General features: G+C 44.4%; 4 protein-coding genes across 4 annotated transcripts in view; 2 read left to right on the top strand and 2 right to left on the bottom strand.

The window, feature by feature from the left end:
• Positions 1–9,019: 9,019 nt before the first annotated feature.
• LOC108094334 (serine protease inhibitor 42Dd) lies at positions 9,020–10,812 on the top strand. The gene is made up of 4 exons (XM_017194883.1): positions 9,020–9,127; positions 9,187–10,070; positions 10,373–10,517; positions 10,586–10,812. Exons 1-4 carry the CDS (start codon positions 9,109–9,111, stop codon positions 10,708–10,710), a joined length of 1,173 nt encoding a protein of 390 aa, XP_017050372.1. The 5' UTR covers positions 9,020–9,108; the 3' UTR covers positions 10,711–10,812.
• On the bottom strand, positions 10,679–11,149 carry LOC108094335. The gene is made up of 2 exons (XM_017194884.2): positions 10,931–11,149; positions 10,679–10,868 (listed from the first exon to the last, which is right to left on the bottom strand). The coding sequence occupies exons 1-2, from the start codon at positions 11,142–11,144 to the stop codon at positions 10,798–10,800; spliced, it is 285 nt and encodes a 94-aa protein (XP_017050373.1). The 5' UTR covers positions 11,145–11,149; the 3' UTR covers positions 10,679–10,797.
• A 1,292-nt stretch (positions 11,150–12,441) lies between these two features.
• The window catches only part of LOC108094265, a 30,181-nt gene continuing 26,583 nt past the window's right edge, over positions 12,442–16,039 (top strand). The window contains exon 1 of the mRNA XM_017194737.2: positions 12,442–13,281. The gene's annotated coding sequence lies outside the window, so the exon portion shown is untranslated. The remainder of the gene's footprint in view (positions 13,282–16,039) is intronic.
• Positions 13,452–16,010, bottom strand: LOC108094270 (serine protease inhibitor 42Dd). Its single transcript, XM_043208033.1, has 4 exons — positions 15,878–16,010; positions 14,472–15,356; positions 13,732–13,878; positions 13,452–13,671 (listed from the first exon to the last, which is right to left on the bottom strand). Exons 1-4 carry the CDS (start codon positions 15,903–15,905, stop codon positions 13,550–13,552), a joined length of 1,182 nt encoding a protein of 393 aa, XP_043063968.1. The 5' UTR covers positions 15,906–16,010; the 3' UTR covers positions 13,452–13,549.

Here is a 16,039-nt window from a genome sequence, read left to right as displayed (position 1 = left end):
AAAGTCATTTGGAATCGATTTGAATTTAAATGGTTTCGGGTTGTTCCCATATTAAAGCGTTTACCACAAAATGGAAAAGTTTCGCTTTATGTTTGCTTTTCGGCCATAACCAACACACAAGCTCCCCGAAAAGAGGCGGCACCCAAAAGTGTGCCAGGCTTTAATTGATTTTCGCCTCGGACCTCGGATGCATGTGAAGAGCTCATTATGATTTAATTAACTGTGCACTATATATTTTCGCGGTAATTCATATTTAGCCTACATTAGCGTGCTTCGCCCCGAGTTTTCCGTGTGTGTTTGCTTAATAAAATAACGGTTGGCCCTGCATAATTTTCACATTTTATTGTTATCTTAATGTTTAATTTAGTTTTTCATTATTTAACACAATTCGTGGCGTGCTGTACTGGGGGATTGGGGAATTCGCTGACCTTGTGGTGACAGAGAGTAAATCTTGATAGCTGACGGGTTAAGAATCATTTTCTTAACTTTGCTTACTGAGCAATATTAAAGGTGTTAAATATTGGATCAAACGATTGGTGAGTTTTGCATAAATTCAGTGCAGGAGAAAATTATTCCATACAAGCTTAATAAATTATCAATTTAATATCAACTTTCTCCCTCAAACATTAAATGTTTTTGTAATGACAAATCTAAATTAGTTTCATATCTTTGTGGCCCATAATTCTCGACTGTCCTCCTTCCAAACCGAAACATTTGCATAATTTGGCCGTTTAATTTGGCATGCTCTAATTAAGCAAGTTAATGGTTCTGGGCAGCCAGAAAGACCTTCTGTCACCTCGGTCCAATTATGACGTTTTCTAGATTTCCACCCCAAGCCCTCTTCTCCGTTCGTTCAGCCACCTTTTTGAGCATTAGAAACCAAGAAGTTGGAGCTGGGAATAAGCCGAGCTCTAAGGAGCAGCACTTAGCTGCGTATTTTACAGTTCATTGCATTGTTATATAATTTAACAGGCAAACACCTTGCCTGAGTGCACACACTCAAAGGCATTCGCACACACTCGCATTCCATTTCCTCCCCGCTGAGAGGGAGTTTCGTATGGGAGGGGATGGCCAAAAGCCGGTAACAATGTAGCCAAGTTTATTTGAGCTAAAGGAGTTCCTCAGACTTAACCCTCGCTCCTTGGGTCGGGGTGCCATATCAAATGCTCCGTCCCGCAAATACGAGTCCAACCACCCACCCACAACGGGCAGGGTGCTTATGAAACGGCTTTGGGCTTGAGCCGGGGAGAGTGTATAAAAAATTGCTACAAAAGATGCCATTAAAAAATCTTTGTGTTGCCACAAATAAATCCAGCACAAACACATACGCACTTAAACACATGCGAAACATTCTTACACTAGAATAAAAATTTAATTCAAGCTATTTTGAAAAAAAAAAATTTTAAAATAAATACAATTTTAATTTTCTTTTTAAAATTCTTTTTTAATAAATGGATAATTATTTCCAATAGCTATATATCAACCCTTAGTCATAATTCATTTAAATAATATAAATAATATAAATATATAAAAAATGTTCTCTTTTTTTAGACAATTTTAAAGGACTATTTCAGAATTCCTTATTTATCACTCTAAAAAATTATGGATTTAATAACACTTAAAAAGCATTTTAAGTCATCTTCTAATTATAATGATTAATGTCTTGCATTTTAAAATAAATGAATATAAGTAAATTTAAGGAAATAAGCAAGTTAACAGTGTTTTTTTTCAGTGCCCGCCACGACAAAGAGCTTCACATCCATCAAAGTAGAAACTAAGTCGCAGTTGGGGCATCAACAAAAGTTGCTAAGCTGAGGATGCGTGGTGGGGCAAAGAGGTCGAGGGCTCCCATTTCAGTTGGCTTAACGCGTTTTACACTTTTGCAATTGTTTAGCCGTGTTCCACACTCTCGCTGCCGCAACTCCACCTCCACTTCCAGAGCTTCCTCGTCCAGTCCGAAGTCCCCAATCTCCCCACTCCGAGTCCACATGTCAGTGCATACTTTTGGGGAGGCCCATTGAAATGTCAATTTGGAATTGGGGGCTCAGTCTGCGCTTTGGGCCCCAGGCCCAATCCTAATCCGAATCCGAATCTCACACATTAACACATCTCGTGTGGCGCCAAAGTCGCGTGGGCTCGTAAAACGCACTCTCTAAAACTATTTTGGCAGGGCGTGTCGAACAGTAAATTTAGCGCAACCTAACTCCAGCTGCCAGTTAGCACAACCCCGAAATAGTCTAGAACCCTGCTCTCAGATCGTAAAAAACGGCGGAAAATCCGCTTTTAAAACGCTCATGCGAGTGTGGGTGAAAACAGCGGAATTTACATAAAAAGCGTGTGTGAAGAAGCCCCGAACTTCTGTTGCTATTCACACGCTTTTAGGCCAGGCCCATGCGTCAATAAACTGGTTGAATGTGGCAGCAAAACAGCGCAAAAACTGACAGACAGTTCAATTTCGCACATGCTATTGTTTCAACTGCTGCAACTTCCTTTATCGCAGCTGCAGGATCTGCGATGATTTTTTGCTAAAATTGTTACCCTTTTTGTATTGTGATATCTGAGCATAGTAGGTTGCTGATGCGCTCAGTGTTCCTTTTTTTACTGCTGCAGTTGGTATTAACTCGATGTATACACAACTTAAATGGCAATTAGATTTATTTTTAATTTTCTAATAATTTGTATGTATCTGTTTTAATTAGAGTGTTATAAAAAGCATTACTTTGCACATAAAGTAATATTGGTAAACCAACTCAATTCACACTGAGCTGCAAACAAATAACTTTGCTGTTCTTGTCGCATGCGATATTTGCTATCCATTGTTTGTGGAAATTGCCTGTCATTGACGGGAAGAATATCGTAGCATATCTTTAGGCTTTTGCTCAAAGACAAAGAAAGCGGGTCCATCAGATTTTGAGCACCTCTTTGACTCCTTTCTTTTTACCTGATCGATGTGTCAGTTTGACAACCAAATTAGCATACCCCAACAAGGACAAGAAAAAAACAGGGAGCGGGAGGAAAATGTTTGGAGCTGCTGGAGCAGACAGAACCATTTGCTGAGGATGATCGCCGCAGTTCGTCGGTTTGTCGGTTTGTTGGTTGAAAGTGGGATGGTTGCTTCGTCGTTGTCATCATCTTCATCGTGCCAAGTCCCGCTGAGAGTGCTTCGCCCAAACATTTTTATTCCGAATGCATCTCCGCTGCAGAATTTGCATTGCAAAGCTGCAACATTTGCTGCTCCCGCTGCCCGAATGGCGATCGTTACATAAACTACGCCACTAAAGCCGCACAGCGCCATCGAAATAGAAGGAGAAATAGAAGAAGGCAAGGCCCGGATCTCGGGGCACAACCGCATTCGAGCCCAAATCCCAGGCCCAATCCGCAATGGCATCTTGATCATGTCATTTGTTCTGCGCAGTGGCAGTTGCCGCAATTTCCTGTTGGCCATAAATTGAAATAATTGAGGATCGCATGCGCTGATTTCAATCAGCTAATTGACATTTTATGATGGACACATTTCTGCCCGATAGACAAATAAACGTCGAAGGTTGCCCAAATACTACTTGAGGAGTGCACACAGAAAAAACAGTAGTCGCAACTGAATATTGTTAGCTTATTTATTACGATAACATTTAAGGTATGTAAACTGAAGGGATTTTATATAGCAAGCATCCACCCAGTTTATAAGCTATTTTAGCTCATTAAGTTTATAGTTAGTATAGCTTGATTTTGTGTATTATTTTGTGTATGATAATGGTCAGAATATATAATGATATTCTTACACATTGAAAGAAAATAAATATTTAACTTTAATATTTTCATGTTGTGAAGTTTTTTCAAGTATTAAGAATCTTCTTTTACATTGATGTTAAACTTGGTTGAAGTAGATTTCAATGATGTTCTGCTATATGTTTCTTCGAACTAAAAAGCAGTCTGAAAGTGTAATGGCGGGCTGAACAGCAGCCACCCCAAATTGATATGTTGTCCATCATATCGGGAGCGTTCCTCGTCATCTTCGGCAGCGTCTTCGATTGAATTCGATTTGTTGGGATTGCTGGATCTGGACGAGTGAGTGGTGCCCTTCTATGAAGCTGGATGTTGGACGCTGAATGTGGATATTGGATGTTGGATATTGGATGTCGGCTGTGCCCACTTTGGGCATATCAATTGACTGCTTAGGCGGCTGTCAGATGCCTTAACGGACAGTCTACAACGTCGTGTGGCATGTTGCTGCTGATAGATGTCCGTGATTTCGTAGAAACCGAAAGGCCAGGGCCCGACCCCTCGCCATGGGCCTGTTTATTTTAGTGCTAATTAATGGGAAGTACAAGGAGTCGTTCTGGTCGTTGCAGCTTAATTTGTCGCGCCTGAAACGGCTCGAACGGGCCAAATCCAGTTCCCAGTTCCCTGTTCCCTGTTCCCTGTTCCCCGCTCCTAGTTCCCTGTTGCGTGCACCAAGTGGGCAGCCCGAGATTGACGTGTCATCCATGTTGCAGCTGTGGTTGTTGCTCTTGCACCGCGCCTGCTCCTGTTGTTGCGTTTGTCCCTGTCACCGTTGTTGCTGTTGGGTCTGTCGCCTGGTCAAGTGGACGCCGCCGCCGCCAGGGATCCGGACTTTGGAGTTCGTCTCGAAAAATGCACTGAGAGAAACAAAATCTAGTTGTCCTGTAAGCTAAGAAACAAGATGGATAGAATGTAAAATAAAATCCTTTTTTGAGCTGTTTTAAAATAAAATAAAAAAAGACTTTTAACTTAGTGGTAAGTTAGTGGTAAATTCCTTAAACTTTTTTTGACCATTAGATTTACCTAATCAACATTAAAAACATGCCTATAATAAAGAGCTCTCAAATATTTAAATATAATTTAGGTAAGTTTGGGAATAGGTAAATGAAACTTTTGGCTAACCTTTGAGTCTGTCAAAAGTATTTCATTTATTAAGTATTTGTATGTATATTTGACACGTTTATGTTGAAAGTCAAAAGTCACGATTCGGAAATTCGTTAACAAATATCTTACAAAATTAAAAGGAGAGGTTATTACAAAACAAATGGCTGATTTACTGCTTTTGAAACCCCTTAATTTCAGTGTGCGTACAGAGTGTGGCAAGTCTCGATTTGCATATGCGCCACGCTAGATTTGCTGCTCACTTGAAGCCGCCGCTGCAATTGAATGAAAGTTTTCCGATCCGCGGCAGACTGAGTCGAGCTGACCAACGCCTCTCGGTTTTCACTAAAGTGCCTCGGCGGAGCTGTTGATTAGATTGGGCTGCGGCATTTAGCTAATTACCTCACTTGTAGAAAAGTTGTCCCCACTTTGTGGAGGCCGGCGTTGCGGGTTAAGCGGTTGACTGGAGTCGCCACCTCTTCGAAAATTAAAGTTGGTAGGAAGAGCAACTGGGCCTTTATTATGTGGATAACTTTCGTTTGACGATTTCGCGTATTATTCATAAGAATTTATGGCCGTAAAAAGTATTTATGCCTTACTGTTATGACCACGTTTGCAGGTATTTTCTCTTGGGTGTTTCCATTCGGACTGGTCTTTTATTCGAAAGTGGCTATCAGCCTTTATTAATTTTAATTCATCTGAATAATTACCCAAATAAAATAGGTAACTTACAGAGTTTGGATATTTTGACTATTTATGTTTTGAACATTTTTTTATAATGGTTTCTTACCTACTTTGCTTATATATTAAATAACAAGGCGTATATGTAATAGGAACATTGCTAAACAATATGGAAAGTTCTATGTAAAATAAAATGGTAGGTAACTGACTTAAAGCTCAGTGGTTTCAAAGAATTTATAGGAAGAAACCCATGTTCATCTACTTCATTTTGAGAAATCTTCTTAAGCCTTTACACTATGGATCTGGGAAACATCAACTCATCGAGTGCTTGAATAGACAAGAGCTCTCGCTCATTTGACTCCCGCACAATCTGCGATCAAAGTCTTGGCCCAAGTCCCCTGCCCCTGCCCCTGCCCCCCTGGATCACTGGAGGCCCTGTCAATTGTTCACCTTCATCTGGAGGACACGCACAGCCGAAGAGGCCAAACGAGTCGCCCTGGGGAATACATCTTCGATACTATGCAAATGTCGAGCATTCTGTTTTAGTTATGTGCAAATTTATTGTTTATAAAAAGCAACAGCGGTGGGGAAGCCAAGGCGGCGGAGAGCGATTGCTGCCATTGTTTTTGTTCTTCTTTTGTATTTATTTATTTTTTGGTGGTGTTTGGGGAGTTTTTTGCGAGCTGGGCGCTGTGTGTTTCTGTTTCTGTTTGTGCTCTATCATCAACTGGTTTTGGGTTACTCGCACGCACACAGACAGCAGGAAAGCCAAGATGCAGCAGCGATCACATAATTCGTGTTGCTGCCTCATCATTCTTATGCTTTTCCAAGCCGCGTTCGAGGATCGGGCTCCAAGGAGCGGGGCAGCCCCTCCGCCGGAGGAAGACGTTTTTGCCAAGTTCATTTTTATCAACAGCGGCAGCATTTTGCTGATGTTGCATGATGGGTCCACGGAAAGAAATTGCAGATTCTCTATTTACATTTATAGTGCTGTTAAGGTGCACGGTTTTGTGGCCAAGTCTTGTGTTCCGAGCCACTTTAATTGCCTCGGGTTTAGTTAAAAACGTAACTGTTATTGCTGACCGGTAAAAGCGATCATGTTTCTCAAAGCGTGACTAAAATGCATTTTACGTTACAAAAAGTAGCCAGAATTGGCTATGAGTTCTTGTTAACTTCGTCGTAAGATATTGTAATAAATATTTATATATATAAATATATAATTTAAAATATTAAATAAATGTACTCAACAGTTACTATTGAAATGTATGGCAAATCGTATAAATAAGAGTTTCTACCAACATAAGTTTAAGATTTACTGGCTTCCACTTATATAACACCTAACTGCTAAAAGATAACCTTGCACAGTCTAAATTGTTTCCTTTTCTACAACTTATTTATTGCTACCATTTCATTTTTTTTGTGAAAAGTACTACCAAGTATCCAACACCATTTCCGTTGGTTGTTATTATTAGTTGTATAACACAGAAGTCCACAGAAGAGGGATAAAAGAAGTGAGTTAATAAGTGACTTAACATTTGTATCTTACAGTAAATGTCTTGTGTATTTTTTCTGAGTGTCCTACTTGAATCCCCTTCCCGCTCCCCGCTCCCCGCTTCCCCGGCAGCTGTGTGTATCTGGAGAGACAAGCGCTCTGCGGGCCGGCATCTCACGATCTTTAACATGTTTTGTCTCGATCAGTGAAATCATTCAATCAGAACGGTCAGCAGCTCCTCGGTCGTTGCCAGGAGACAGGACACACTCACACATAGCGAACAGCGTGCTCTGGTGGATGTGAGTTATATAAGGTTAAGCCGAATCTGGTTTTGTGCTTTTAAGGCAGCCCCCAACCCCCAGCCGCCGATTGAAAGTGTTTGGAGCGCTCAGTTTTGTGCTCTGTAATGCTGCCACCAGCCCCTCGATTCTGCGCCTTATATCTATATCGTAATTATGCAAGACCAGCGGGCCAAAGAAGCCCATCAGTCAAGGCAGCGGCAGCCCCAATAACCCGCGGAAGCTGCCAATTTATGACACGCGAAGAGGCCCGGTACAAAAGAGGGCTTCCTCGAGCCCGCTTCCCATTTTTCGGGAGGTGCCCGCCGTCCCGAGTCCGTAAAGCATGTTTTTAAAATTCCATTAAAATTTATTAGCATTTCACACAAAATGTGCATAAATAACCCGGCGAATTTCGGGACTTTTGATAAACCAGCGGGGGAATCAGAATCAGGTAAGCAGAACGGCTCGGACCCCGTCCCATTTCCATGATGATAAAAAATTGGCCGTCGTCTGGGGGGCTTTGTGCATTCACCCGAGCCCGCTGAGATCTCATTTCGATTTTGGTTTTCCGAGTTTCGTGGGTTTCGTAAATCTGCGTGTGCGCGTTGCCGTTAATTGGAATTGGGGGTGGGGGAGGTGGTAACGGCAAGCCCGATAAACAATTTATGCGCAATGCTGTTTGTTTTCCCCGCTGCTTCTTGTTTATGGACGCATTATCTAAACAAATACGAAAATAACTCATTATATGCAAAGGCCATAAAACCTGAACATTTTGGTTCGTGTTCGTAAACGAGAAATTAGAGTTAATGCAACTCTGATCTCAGGGCCCCATCCCTATCCCCATCCCCTTTCTCTTCATCATCCCCATCCCCGTCCTGATCCCCAAGCCTATACCCATCCCAACTTGGCTGCTGGGTCCAAGCATGCATGTAAATAATTTGACAGCAGAGTAAATCCCAAGGCGGCCTCTCGAGGCGAGAGGTGGGGGTGGGCAACAAGTGCAAGCGGCGAAGGCAAAGCCTCAAGTGCACCGCTGAGAGCCGGAGAAAGAGAAAGAGCGAGAGAGCCGGAGAAGCTGGGCGGGAGAGTGCCCGAGAGGTCCCAGAGAAAGAGATTACCTGGCGAGACTCTTCCCAGTATTTTCAGGTGCTCGGGTTAAGAACCCAATCCAGCTTAAAGTTCCTTTCTTTCTTTCTTCTTCTCTACCCTACAATTATGAGTATTACCACTAAGCATTTGTTTGTATTTTGGATCAATTAAATTGTGTTTACTTTTGTTTTAGACTTTTTTCTAAGACTTAAATAAAATTATGAAATTAAGTATAGAAAAAGTTTTCGAGCCCTAAAAATTTATTTAAAGTTATTCACAGAAAAACGACCCATTCTTACGGCCATTTTTTTTTGCCTTTTAAATCGTCGCTTTTAAGATTTGTTATTTCAGCACTGCGCGATTTGATTTTTAATGTGACTCGAAAATGCTAATTCTCCGCGAAAACGCCTGAACTCCCTTCAAAAGGGATTACACGAATAAAGTATTCGCGGTGTCGCCTTGCCCAGTGAGCTTCTTCTTATTTACGGTTTTTCTTTTCTTTGGCGCTGCTTGTAATGCAAAGCGCATAAGGCTCCCTCGCAGCCGCCGTCTCAGTCGCCGTCGCTGCCTCGGTCGGCGTCGTTCTTAGCGCGGCTTTGTCTGGATTCCTGGCCAACTCTCGGCTATAAATGACAGGTGGCAGGGCCATTTCACTTTTAGTCTCGAGGTGTCGACGCAGGCGCAATGAACCGCTGGCTAAGCAGTGAGCTCCCCACCAAAGATCTGCTAGAACTCCTCCCAAAGCTAATCTCTTTCCCCCAGTAATTCTCCTTGGGGTCTTGACCTCGGCGATCGGAGGGCATGGAAACACCATCAAGGAGCGCAACCTGTTCGCCACCGAACTCTTCCAGACCCTGGCCACGGATCGCCAGGACGAGAACGTGATCATCTCGCCGGTCTCCATCCAGCTGGCCCTCGGACTAGCCTACTATGGAGCCGAGGGAAGAACCGCCGCGGAGCTGCAGAAGACGCTCCACGCCTCCGCGAAGGAGAGCAAGGACGGGCTGGCCGAGAGCTACCACGAGCTGCTGCACTCGTACATCAAGTCGAAGACCGTGCTCGAGATCGCCAACAAGGTGTACACCCGCGAGAAGCTGAAGGTGTCGGAGCACTTCCGCGAGGTGGCCCAGAAGTACTTCGACTCCGAGGTGGAGCCGCTGGACTTCAGCCGCGAGACGGAGGCCGTGGAGCGGATCAACCGGTGGGTGAAGCAGCAGACGCAGGACAAGATCGAGCGGGTGGTGGACAGCCTGGAGCCGGACACGAACGTGGCCCTCGTGAACGCCATCTACTTCAAGGCCCGCTGGGCGCGGCCCTTCAACGACGACGACACCCGCGACCGGGAGTTCTGGCTGAGCGAGCGGCAGTCCGTCCAGGTGCCCACCATGTTCGCCGACAACTGGTACTACTACGCCGAGTACCCCGAGCTGGACGCCAAGGCCATCGAGCTGTTCTTCGAGAACATCAACCTGACCATGTGGTTCATCCTGCCCAACCAGCGCTCCGGCCTGCAGCTCCTGGAGCAGCGGCTCAAGGGCGTCGACTTCAAGCTGCTCGAGGAGCGCTGGCAGTGGCAGAGCGTCTCCGTCTACCTGCCCAAGTTCAAGTTCGAGTTCGACACGGATCTCCGGCCCACGCTGAACAAGGTGAGGGGACTACCCATTGGCATTTCATTTGGGAGATAACATCTGAAATGGGTCTGTCTGAAATTAAATATTCAGATTGTAAAACAGTTTTGGGGGAACCGTTTCCCAGACCTTTCGTTAATGATTCACAAGCAGAAAGCATTTGTATCAACGTGGTAAACATTTTTTTGATTCAATTTTAAAGTAGGATCATAGGAAGATAGATAAAGTTTGGAACATAATCTTCCCTACAGCCATCCATATTTAAATATCTTGCATGGAATTTCTCCTAGTAGATTTTTTTACTATCTTTCCTTCCTTAGATGGGAATCAGTGCCATGTTCTCGGATGCCGCCGACTTCAGCAACATTTTCCAGGACTCGCCCATCGGCACTCGGATCACGAAGGTGCAGCACAAGACCTTCATCGATGTAAATGAGATCGGATGCGAGGCTGCTGGCGCAAGTTGTAAGTCATACTGATTTCCCTAACCTCCTATTTCCCAATACCCATTCACCCATTCTTCCCATCAATAGATGCAGCTGGAGTGCCCATGTCCCTGCCCCTGGACCCCAAGACCTTCGTGGCCGACCATCCGTTTGTGTTCATCATTCGCGACAAGCACGCCGTCTACTTCACCGGACACATTGTCAAGTTTTAATAAGCACACCACCACACATTCACTCAGATTAAGCACTTTAAACTGTAATCACATCAATAAACAAATGGGGAGTGCCTCCGCCAGAACTTAGAAGTCCATGTACTCGCACTTGTATCCCCGAACTGGTTTGCATATGCCCTCGTTCTTCACCAGGAACACTACGAGAAAGCTCGGGTTAGAAAGGGGTATCACATATAGTCGGTTATATCAGGATCCTCACTGTGTTTGCGGTGCAGGATACGGGCACAGTTGAACACCATCATGGCGCAGTAGTCCATCTCCAAGTGGCAGCCATTGAGGAAGGCGCAGATGAGTTTGCCCTTGAACTCATCCGGACACTCCACGCAGTGGGACATTGGCTCCACGACATTGGCTAAAATAAGTTTGGGAGTGGCTAGTGCCACAACCAAGAACGTAACCAAACAGATCTTCATTTCACCGCCGAACGACTCGGAAAGATTTATGAGTGGAAAGCCTCCCTTCTATTGACAGGCGAGGCGAATTCATTATTAGATGTTAAAATCCAATTACCTGTGTACTCGGCTATCAGATATGCAAGTCACAGAAACCCGTTAAGTACAGGGAGATATCTCATAACATAAACTGCAACTTGGTGGTCCGTCAGCGGTTAAGCCAAAAATAAACATTAATGTGAAAAGAGTTAAAAGTCGAATATCGGCGAAGACAATTGCAATATTTAACTTGAAAACGACAAACAGAACGTGCGACCCCAAAAATAATTCGGAAAGAGTCGGAGAAAATACCCAAAAATAATTACCGACCACTGAATGCACTGTTGCGCCTCAACATTTCCCCTTGGCTTCACACTTTAAATTGGTTGGTCATTAAACGAAAGATATATGGGGAAGATTGAAGACCTGATGTCGTTGGACCTTCTACTTTGAAAGTTTTTTATTTTTTATCATATCTATTTTGAACAAAATTTGAATTTTTTAATTTTTAATAGGACAGTGACTATATGAAGTGAATTGATAATCCTTATATATATTAAATAACTGATCATTAAAAACCATATATTCATAATAGGCATACATTAATTGCCTTTAACTTGGAACTGAAATCGATGCGTTTTTCGTTTCCTCGTAAATTAATTTTTTATGAGTATTGGTTCCACATAATTTTATGGGATTGGAATCCAAAGTGGGGAGTCAAGCATAAAAAAATAGATAAAGAGTTATAGAAACAAGTAGATCGGAGGCTGGACAAGATCGCATGCCTACTCCCGGATGCTAGGATCTGGGATTAGCTAAACGAACTGTCAGCTTGCGGGGAAACGAGTTTCCACTGCCCTCGAGGAGGAGGAGGGGGCAGCACTTGTGGCATTTGTTTTAAAAGCGCCATAGTCAACCACCATGCACCGTGCACCTGCTGCAAGTTCCCCTTTTCATCTTTCGGGACGGGCTCTTTAAAATTCCGCTCACAAGACGAAGAAACAAAGAAAACTTGTCGGGGGCAAGCGAGCAATTCTAACAAAGGGACGAACAGTCGCGAAGTTTCGGAGGGAGCGCTGCGGTCATTACAATTACAGAAAGATATTTGTCTGGATCTGCACCCATTATTTTTAGATTACCAGTATTTCCGCAGAGAGACAGGAGAGAGAGAGAGAGAGAGCGGGATCCCCAGAGATAGAGAGCGCCAGCTGGGGAGTTCGGCGTTTTTGGAGTTCGTCTTTGGGGCCGATCGAAAATGGCTTTCAGTCTGCTGCGCGCCTCGCAAGACTCTTCAACTCTCGGCAGTGCGCATGCGCGAACGGATCGCACGGAACGAAACGAGACGAGACGAGACGAAACGGAAGGGAAAGAAACGGAACGGAACGGAGCGCCCCCGCGTTTTACGTTTTGCATTTAGCGCTTTGCGTTTTTGCGCTTATCAAGTGCCGGGAATCGTAAACGGGTGAACGTGAACGGGAGTCCAGAAATTCGGGCAGCTGTCGCGTGCAGTGGCCAAAAGGAGAGAAGGAGATTGCGCCAAATAATGAAATGCCCGCCGACGGTTGAGGCAGTGTCTGTGTGCTTTTCGAGCGGCCCGGCAGTGTGCATCGATTATTTCAAATGGCCAGCCATCCCCAGCCCCCGCGGAATGTCCCCAATCCGATGCATAAATACAATTAGGCCGCGAGATCGGGCCTGACCATAGCCAAAGTTAATTCGGTCCGCGAACCAGTTTCCGCTGGTGCGCAAATATCGACAGGCAGGCACTTCGCAGATTTTTTTCACGAGCGCGCCAAGAAATAATAAATACGCCTAAGCTCAAATTGTTGTCAGTTTGTTCGGCTTTTGTTGATTTATGTGTGCGATTAAAGGAAACAGCCACAACGCAGTCAGCCGAGAAACCGCAAAATAAGATAATAAATTCAAATAATGCCAAAAGGCAGCACCCCCGCCCCTCCTTTGTTCAAGTGTCACCAGTGAAATACCTATGAATGCAAATCAAGCGAACAGCAAAGGCAAAAGACATCAGCAGATAAAACGCCAGCGATAAGAACCTCGGATATATCCTCTGCCTCCCGAACATGGATAACCCAAATCAAATGCCCGTGGAGCTTGAAAGGTGAGTGCCAGTCCGGTATTAAATCAAACCCAAATTTGTGTAGACGAGATTTGCTCACAAGCTCAACAGGACGTTCTAAAAAGTTCACAAAACTATCCAATTTGCTTGTGTGACATTCCAAGACTGCTCAAATAAATCTTTTGTCCAAAGCTGACCATAAATAAACCTAGTTTGCGCTTTTAATTTAGTCTTTATTCTGCTCTGAAATATTTGCCATTATAAACAAATTAGTTAGCTATCAAATATCATGACTGATGCTCCGTTGCTTTTAGACGTAAGCATAGTTGGCGATGTGTCCGATGAAGACGATCGAATCCTTGTACTTGATGGCAAACACGAACGGGTGATCTGCCTCGAACTTCTTGGATCGCGAGAAGAGTCCCTTGAGCACTTCGAGGAGGAAGAAATATGTAATAATGGGTATCCCATATGGGGAATGGGTGTACTTACGTCCAGTTTCCAGGGGTTGCTCCAGACCCGCTTCGGTGACTTCCACATTGGCCTTGTGCTCCACTGCATTTATGAAATGGCTAACAAACATGCGATACATGTTGCCAAAGTCGCCATCCCTCGAGAACATGGTGTGGACACCGAGCTGTTTTAAAAAGTATAATATAGTTCAGTTTCAAATTCGTAAAAATCAGCTTAACGAATTTTTTATTTAAATATTTTGATTTAAGATAGCACAATTCAGCAAGCATTCATATTTAAATTTCAGACAACTTCCAAAATGTCAATGAAGATGTCACCCATTGTTTTAAATTGAATATTTTTGGTTGGTTCCGAAAAAAATTAGTTGTAAATAAAATTGATTAGCGGTTCATACGAATATATAAAGCCATCAATAATTCACACCTGGACAACTATTTCACAAATCAATGTCGCAAAAACACTTTGCAATAATTTAAAAACACTGAATTAGCAACAAGTTATTTCCAAAAAGTTTTTGCCAAAAGGCAATATAAAGAAAATTCACAAGACTAATCCAAAGTTGTAATATTGTTTACAATAACTGTGGCAAATATAAAGTCCTTTACTGTGCACAAGCGTATAAGGTAACTTGTTATAATTCTCTGCACTGTATAGCTCAAAAACTAAGCTGTTCCTTTGCCCCAACCACTTGTTAATTATCTTATGGATGTTCTGATTTCTGGGGAATATTTACCCTTAAGCAAGGACTTCAACTCACCTTTTGAAGGGTCCCTCCAGGCTCACGGTGGAGGTGACGCTGAACTTGGGCAGGAGCACCTCCACCTTGTGCTGGCTCAAGGCTCCGATCTCGGCCAGCAGGTTCTTGCCGGAGAGGGACTGCTGCAGGGATCGCAGGCCGTCCTTGCGGTTGGGGAGGAGCAGCAGCATGGAGAAGTCCTGGTTCTGGTAGGGCAGCTCCACCACCTTGGCGTCCAGGGAGTTCACCTCGGCGTAGTTGAAGTTCTGCAGGGTCCACATGGTGTCCACCTTGACGGACTGCCCGCTGGCGGTGCGGAAGGAGCGCTTCTCGGTCTTGTCCAGCCGGAAGGCCTTCTGCCAGGCGGCGGAGTAGGAGACCCCGTTCACGATCACGCCCTCGGTGCGATCGTTGAGCAGTTCTGCGCGGAGGATGTCCGTGATCTTGCCGTTGGTCTTGGTGGCCACCGCCCGGTTGATGCCGTCTGCGGTGCGCTTGTTGTACGGCGGGTGGAAGTCCAGCTTGTCGATGTTCGAGTCGAACTGCCGCTGGGCGACGTCGCGGAAGGAGCCCTTGAACTCCAGGTTCTCGTTGATGTAGATCAGGTTGGCCAGCCGGAAGTTGTTGTCCCGCACCAGCGACTGCTGGAAGCTGCCGCTCCTCTGGCTCACCGCGTCCGCGTCCCCAGGTCCTAGGCGCATTCCCTGCTGGAGCTCCGAGGCCGTCTGACCCTTGGCCCCCACGAAGGCCAGCGCCATGGAGCTCTGGATGGTGGCCGGCGAGATGACCACGTTCTCGTTCAGCCGGTCGGCGCCCACGGCATTGTAAAGATCCACTGCCAGCAGGTTGCGATCGGCGGAGGCATCGTAGCCCAGGGTTTTGGCCTGCGACACTGAGGCCAGCAGAACTGAAAGAACCGAAGCGAAACATGGCATTAGTAGCAATTTGCTTGCGGATTCCGCCCAGTCAATTTAACTGCGCACTGAGAGAAAATATGCTGTATGAAAATTTGCAAAAAAATGCACCAAAATATCAAATAGTTAAACTTTTAAATAAATGAAAGCAAAGTAATTTAAACGCAATTTAGGTTGTCGTAAAAACTTGTTTACATGCAATAATCGCAATTAATTACACTCACTTAAGTTATCATCACAAGCACTTTGAATGCAATAATTTTTTGGAAAGCTAATCTTTGACTGTTGGCTGAACCCCTAAATTATCGTATTGATAATTAGAGAAAGGAAAGCTTTTGATGTTGCTAATTGCTATTTACACCACCTTGTCTTAACTCATTAATTCGTTTTGCAATTTAAATTTGTGTGATGGGTCTTTAAATACTTTTCAAGAAGACCATTTCTTGTTATAGCCACATCGATTAGTATCGGATTTCTTACTGTGCATAAACCAGATCGTTTAATTGGGGCTTACGTAATAGGCAGCTGATGATGACAGCCATGGTCGTCACATAAATTGTCGATGGGCGTCTCCTGGTCCGCTTGATTCGCAATTGGACTTCTCCGAGCTCGTCGGAATGTGAACTGAAATCCCAGCGATCGGCGAACGACTTTAGAGGCTGTTCCAAGTCGGATT

The sequence above is a fragment of the Drosophila ficusphila genome, unplaced genomic scaffold, assembly GCF_018152265.1.
Source record: "Drosophila ficusphila isolate 14025-0441.05 unplaced genomic scaffold, ASM1815226v1 contig_414, whole genome shotgun sequence".
Taxonomy (NCBI): Eukaryota; Metazoa; Arthropoda; class Insecta; order Diptera; family Drosophilidae; genus Drosophila; species Drosophila ficusphila.
Note: the sequence above shows the minus strand (reverse complement) of the source record. Positions and strands in the feature narration are given on the sequence as shown.

Bases quoted from the DNA above. Each gene is read 5' to 3' on its own strand.
- LOC108094334 (XM_017194883.1), top strand. The intron at 10,071-10,372 runs GTGAGGGGACTA...TTCCTTCCTTAG, and splicing joins TCCGGCCCACGCTGAACAAG to ATGGGAATCAGTGCCATGTT. The intron at 10,518-10,585 runs GTAAGTCATACT...TCCCATCAATAG, and splicing joins CGAGGCTGCTGGCGCAAGTT to ATGCAGCTGGAGTGCCCATG.
- LOC108094335 (XM_017194884.2), bottom strand. From the start codon at position 11,144: ATGAAGATCTGTTTGGTTACGTTCTTGGTTGTGGCACTAGCCACTCCC. The intron at 10,869-10,930 runs GTGAGGATCCTG...GCTTTCTCGTAG, and splicing joins TATCCTGCACCGCAAACACA to TGTTCCTGGTGAAGAACGAG.
- LOC108094270 (XM_043208033.1), bottom strand. From the start codon at position 15,905: ATGGCTGTCATCATCAGCTGCCTATTAC. The intron at 15,357-15,877 runs GTAAGCCCCAAT...CGGTTCTTTCAG, and splicing joins CATCATCAGCTGCCTATTAC to TTCTGCTGGCCTCAGTGTCG. The intron at 13,672-13,731 runs GTAAGTACACCC...TCCTCCTCGAAG, and splicing joins GCAACCCCTGGAAACTGGAC to TGCTCAAGGGACTCTTCTCG.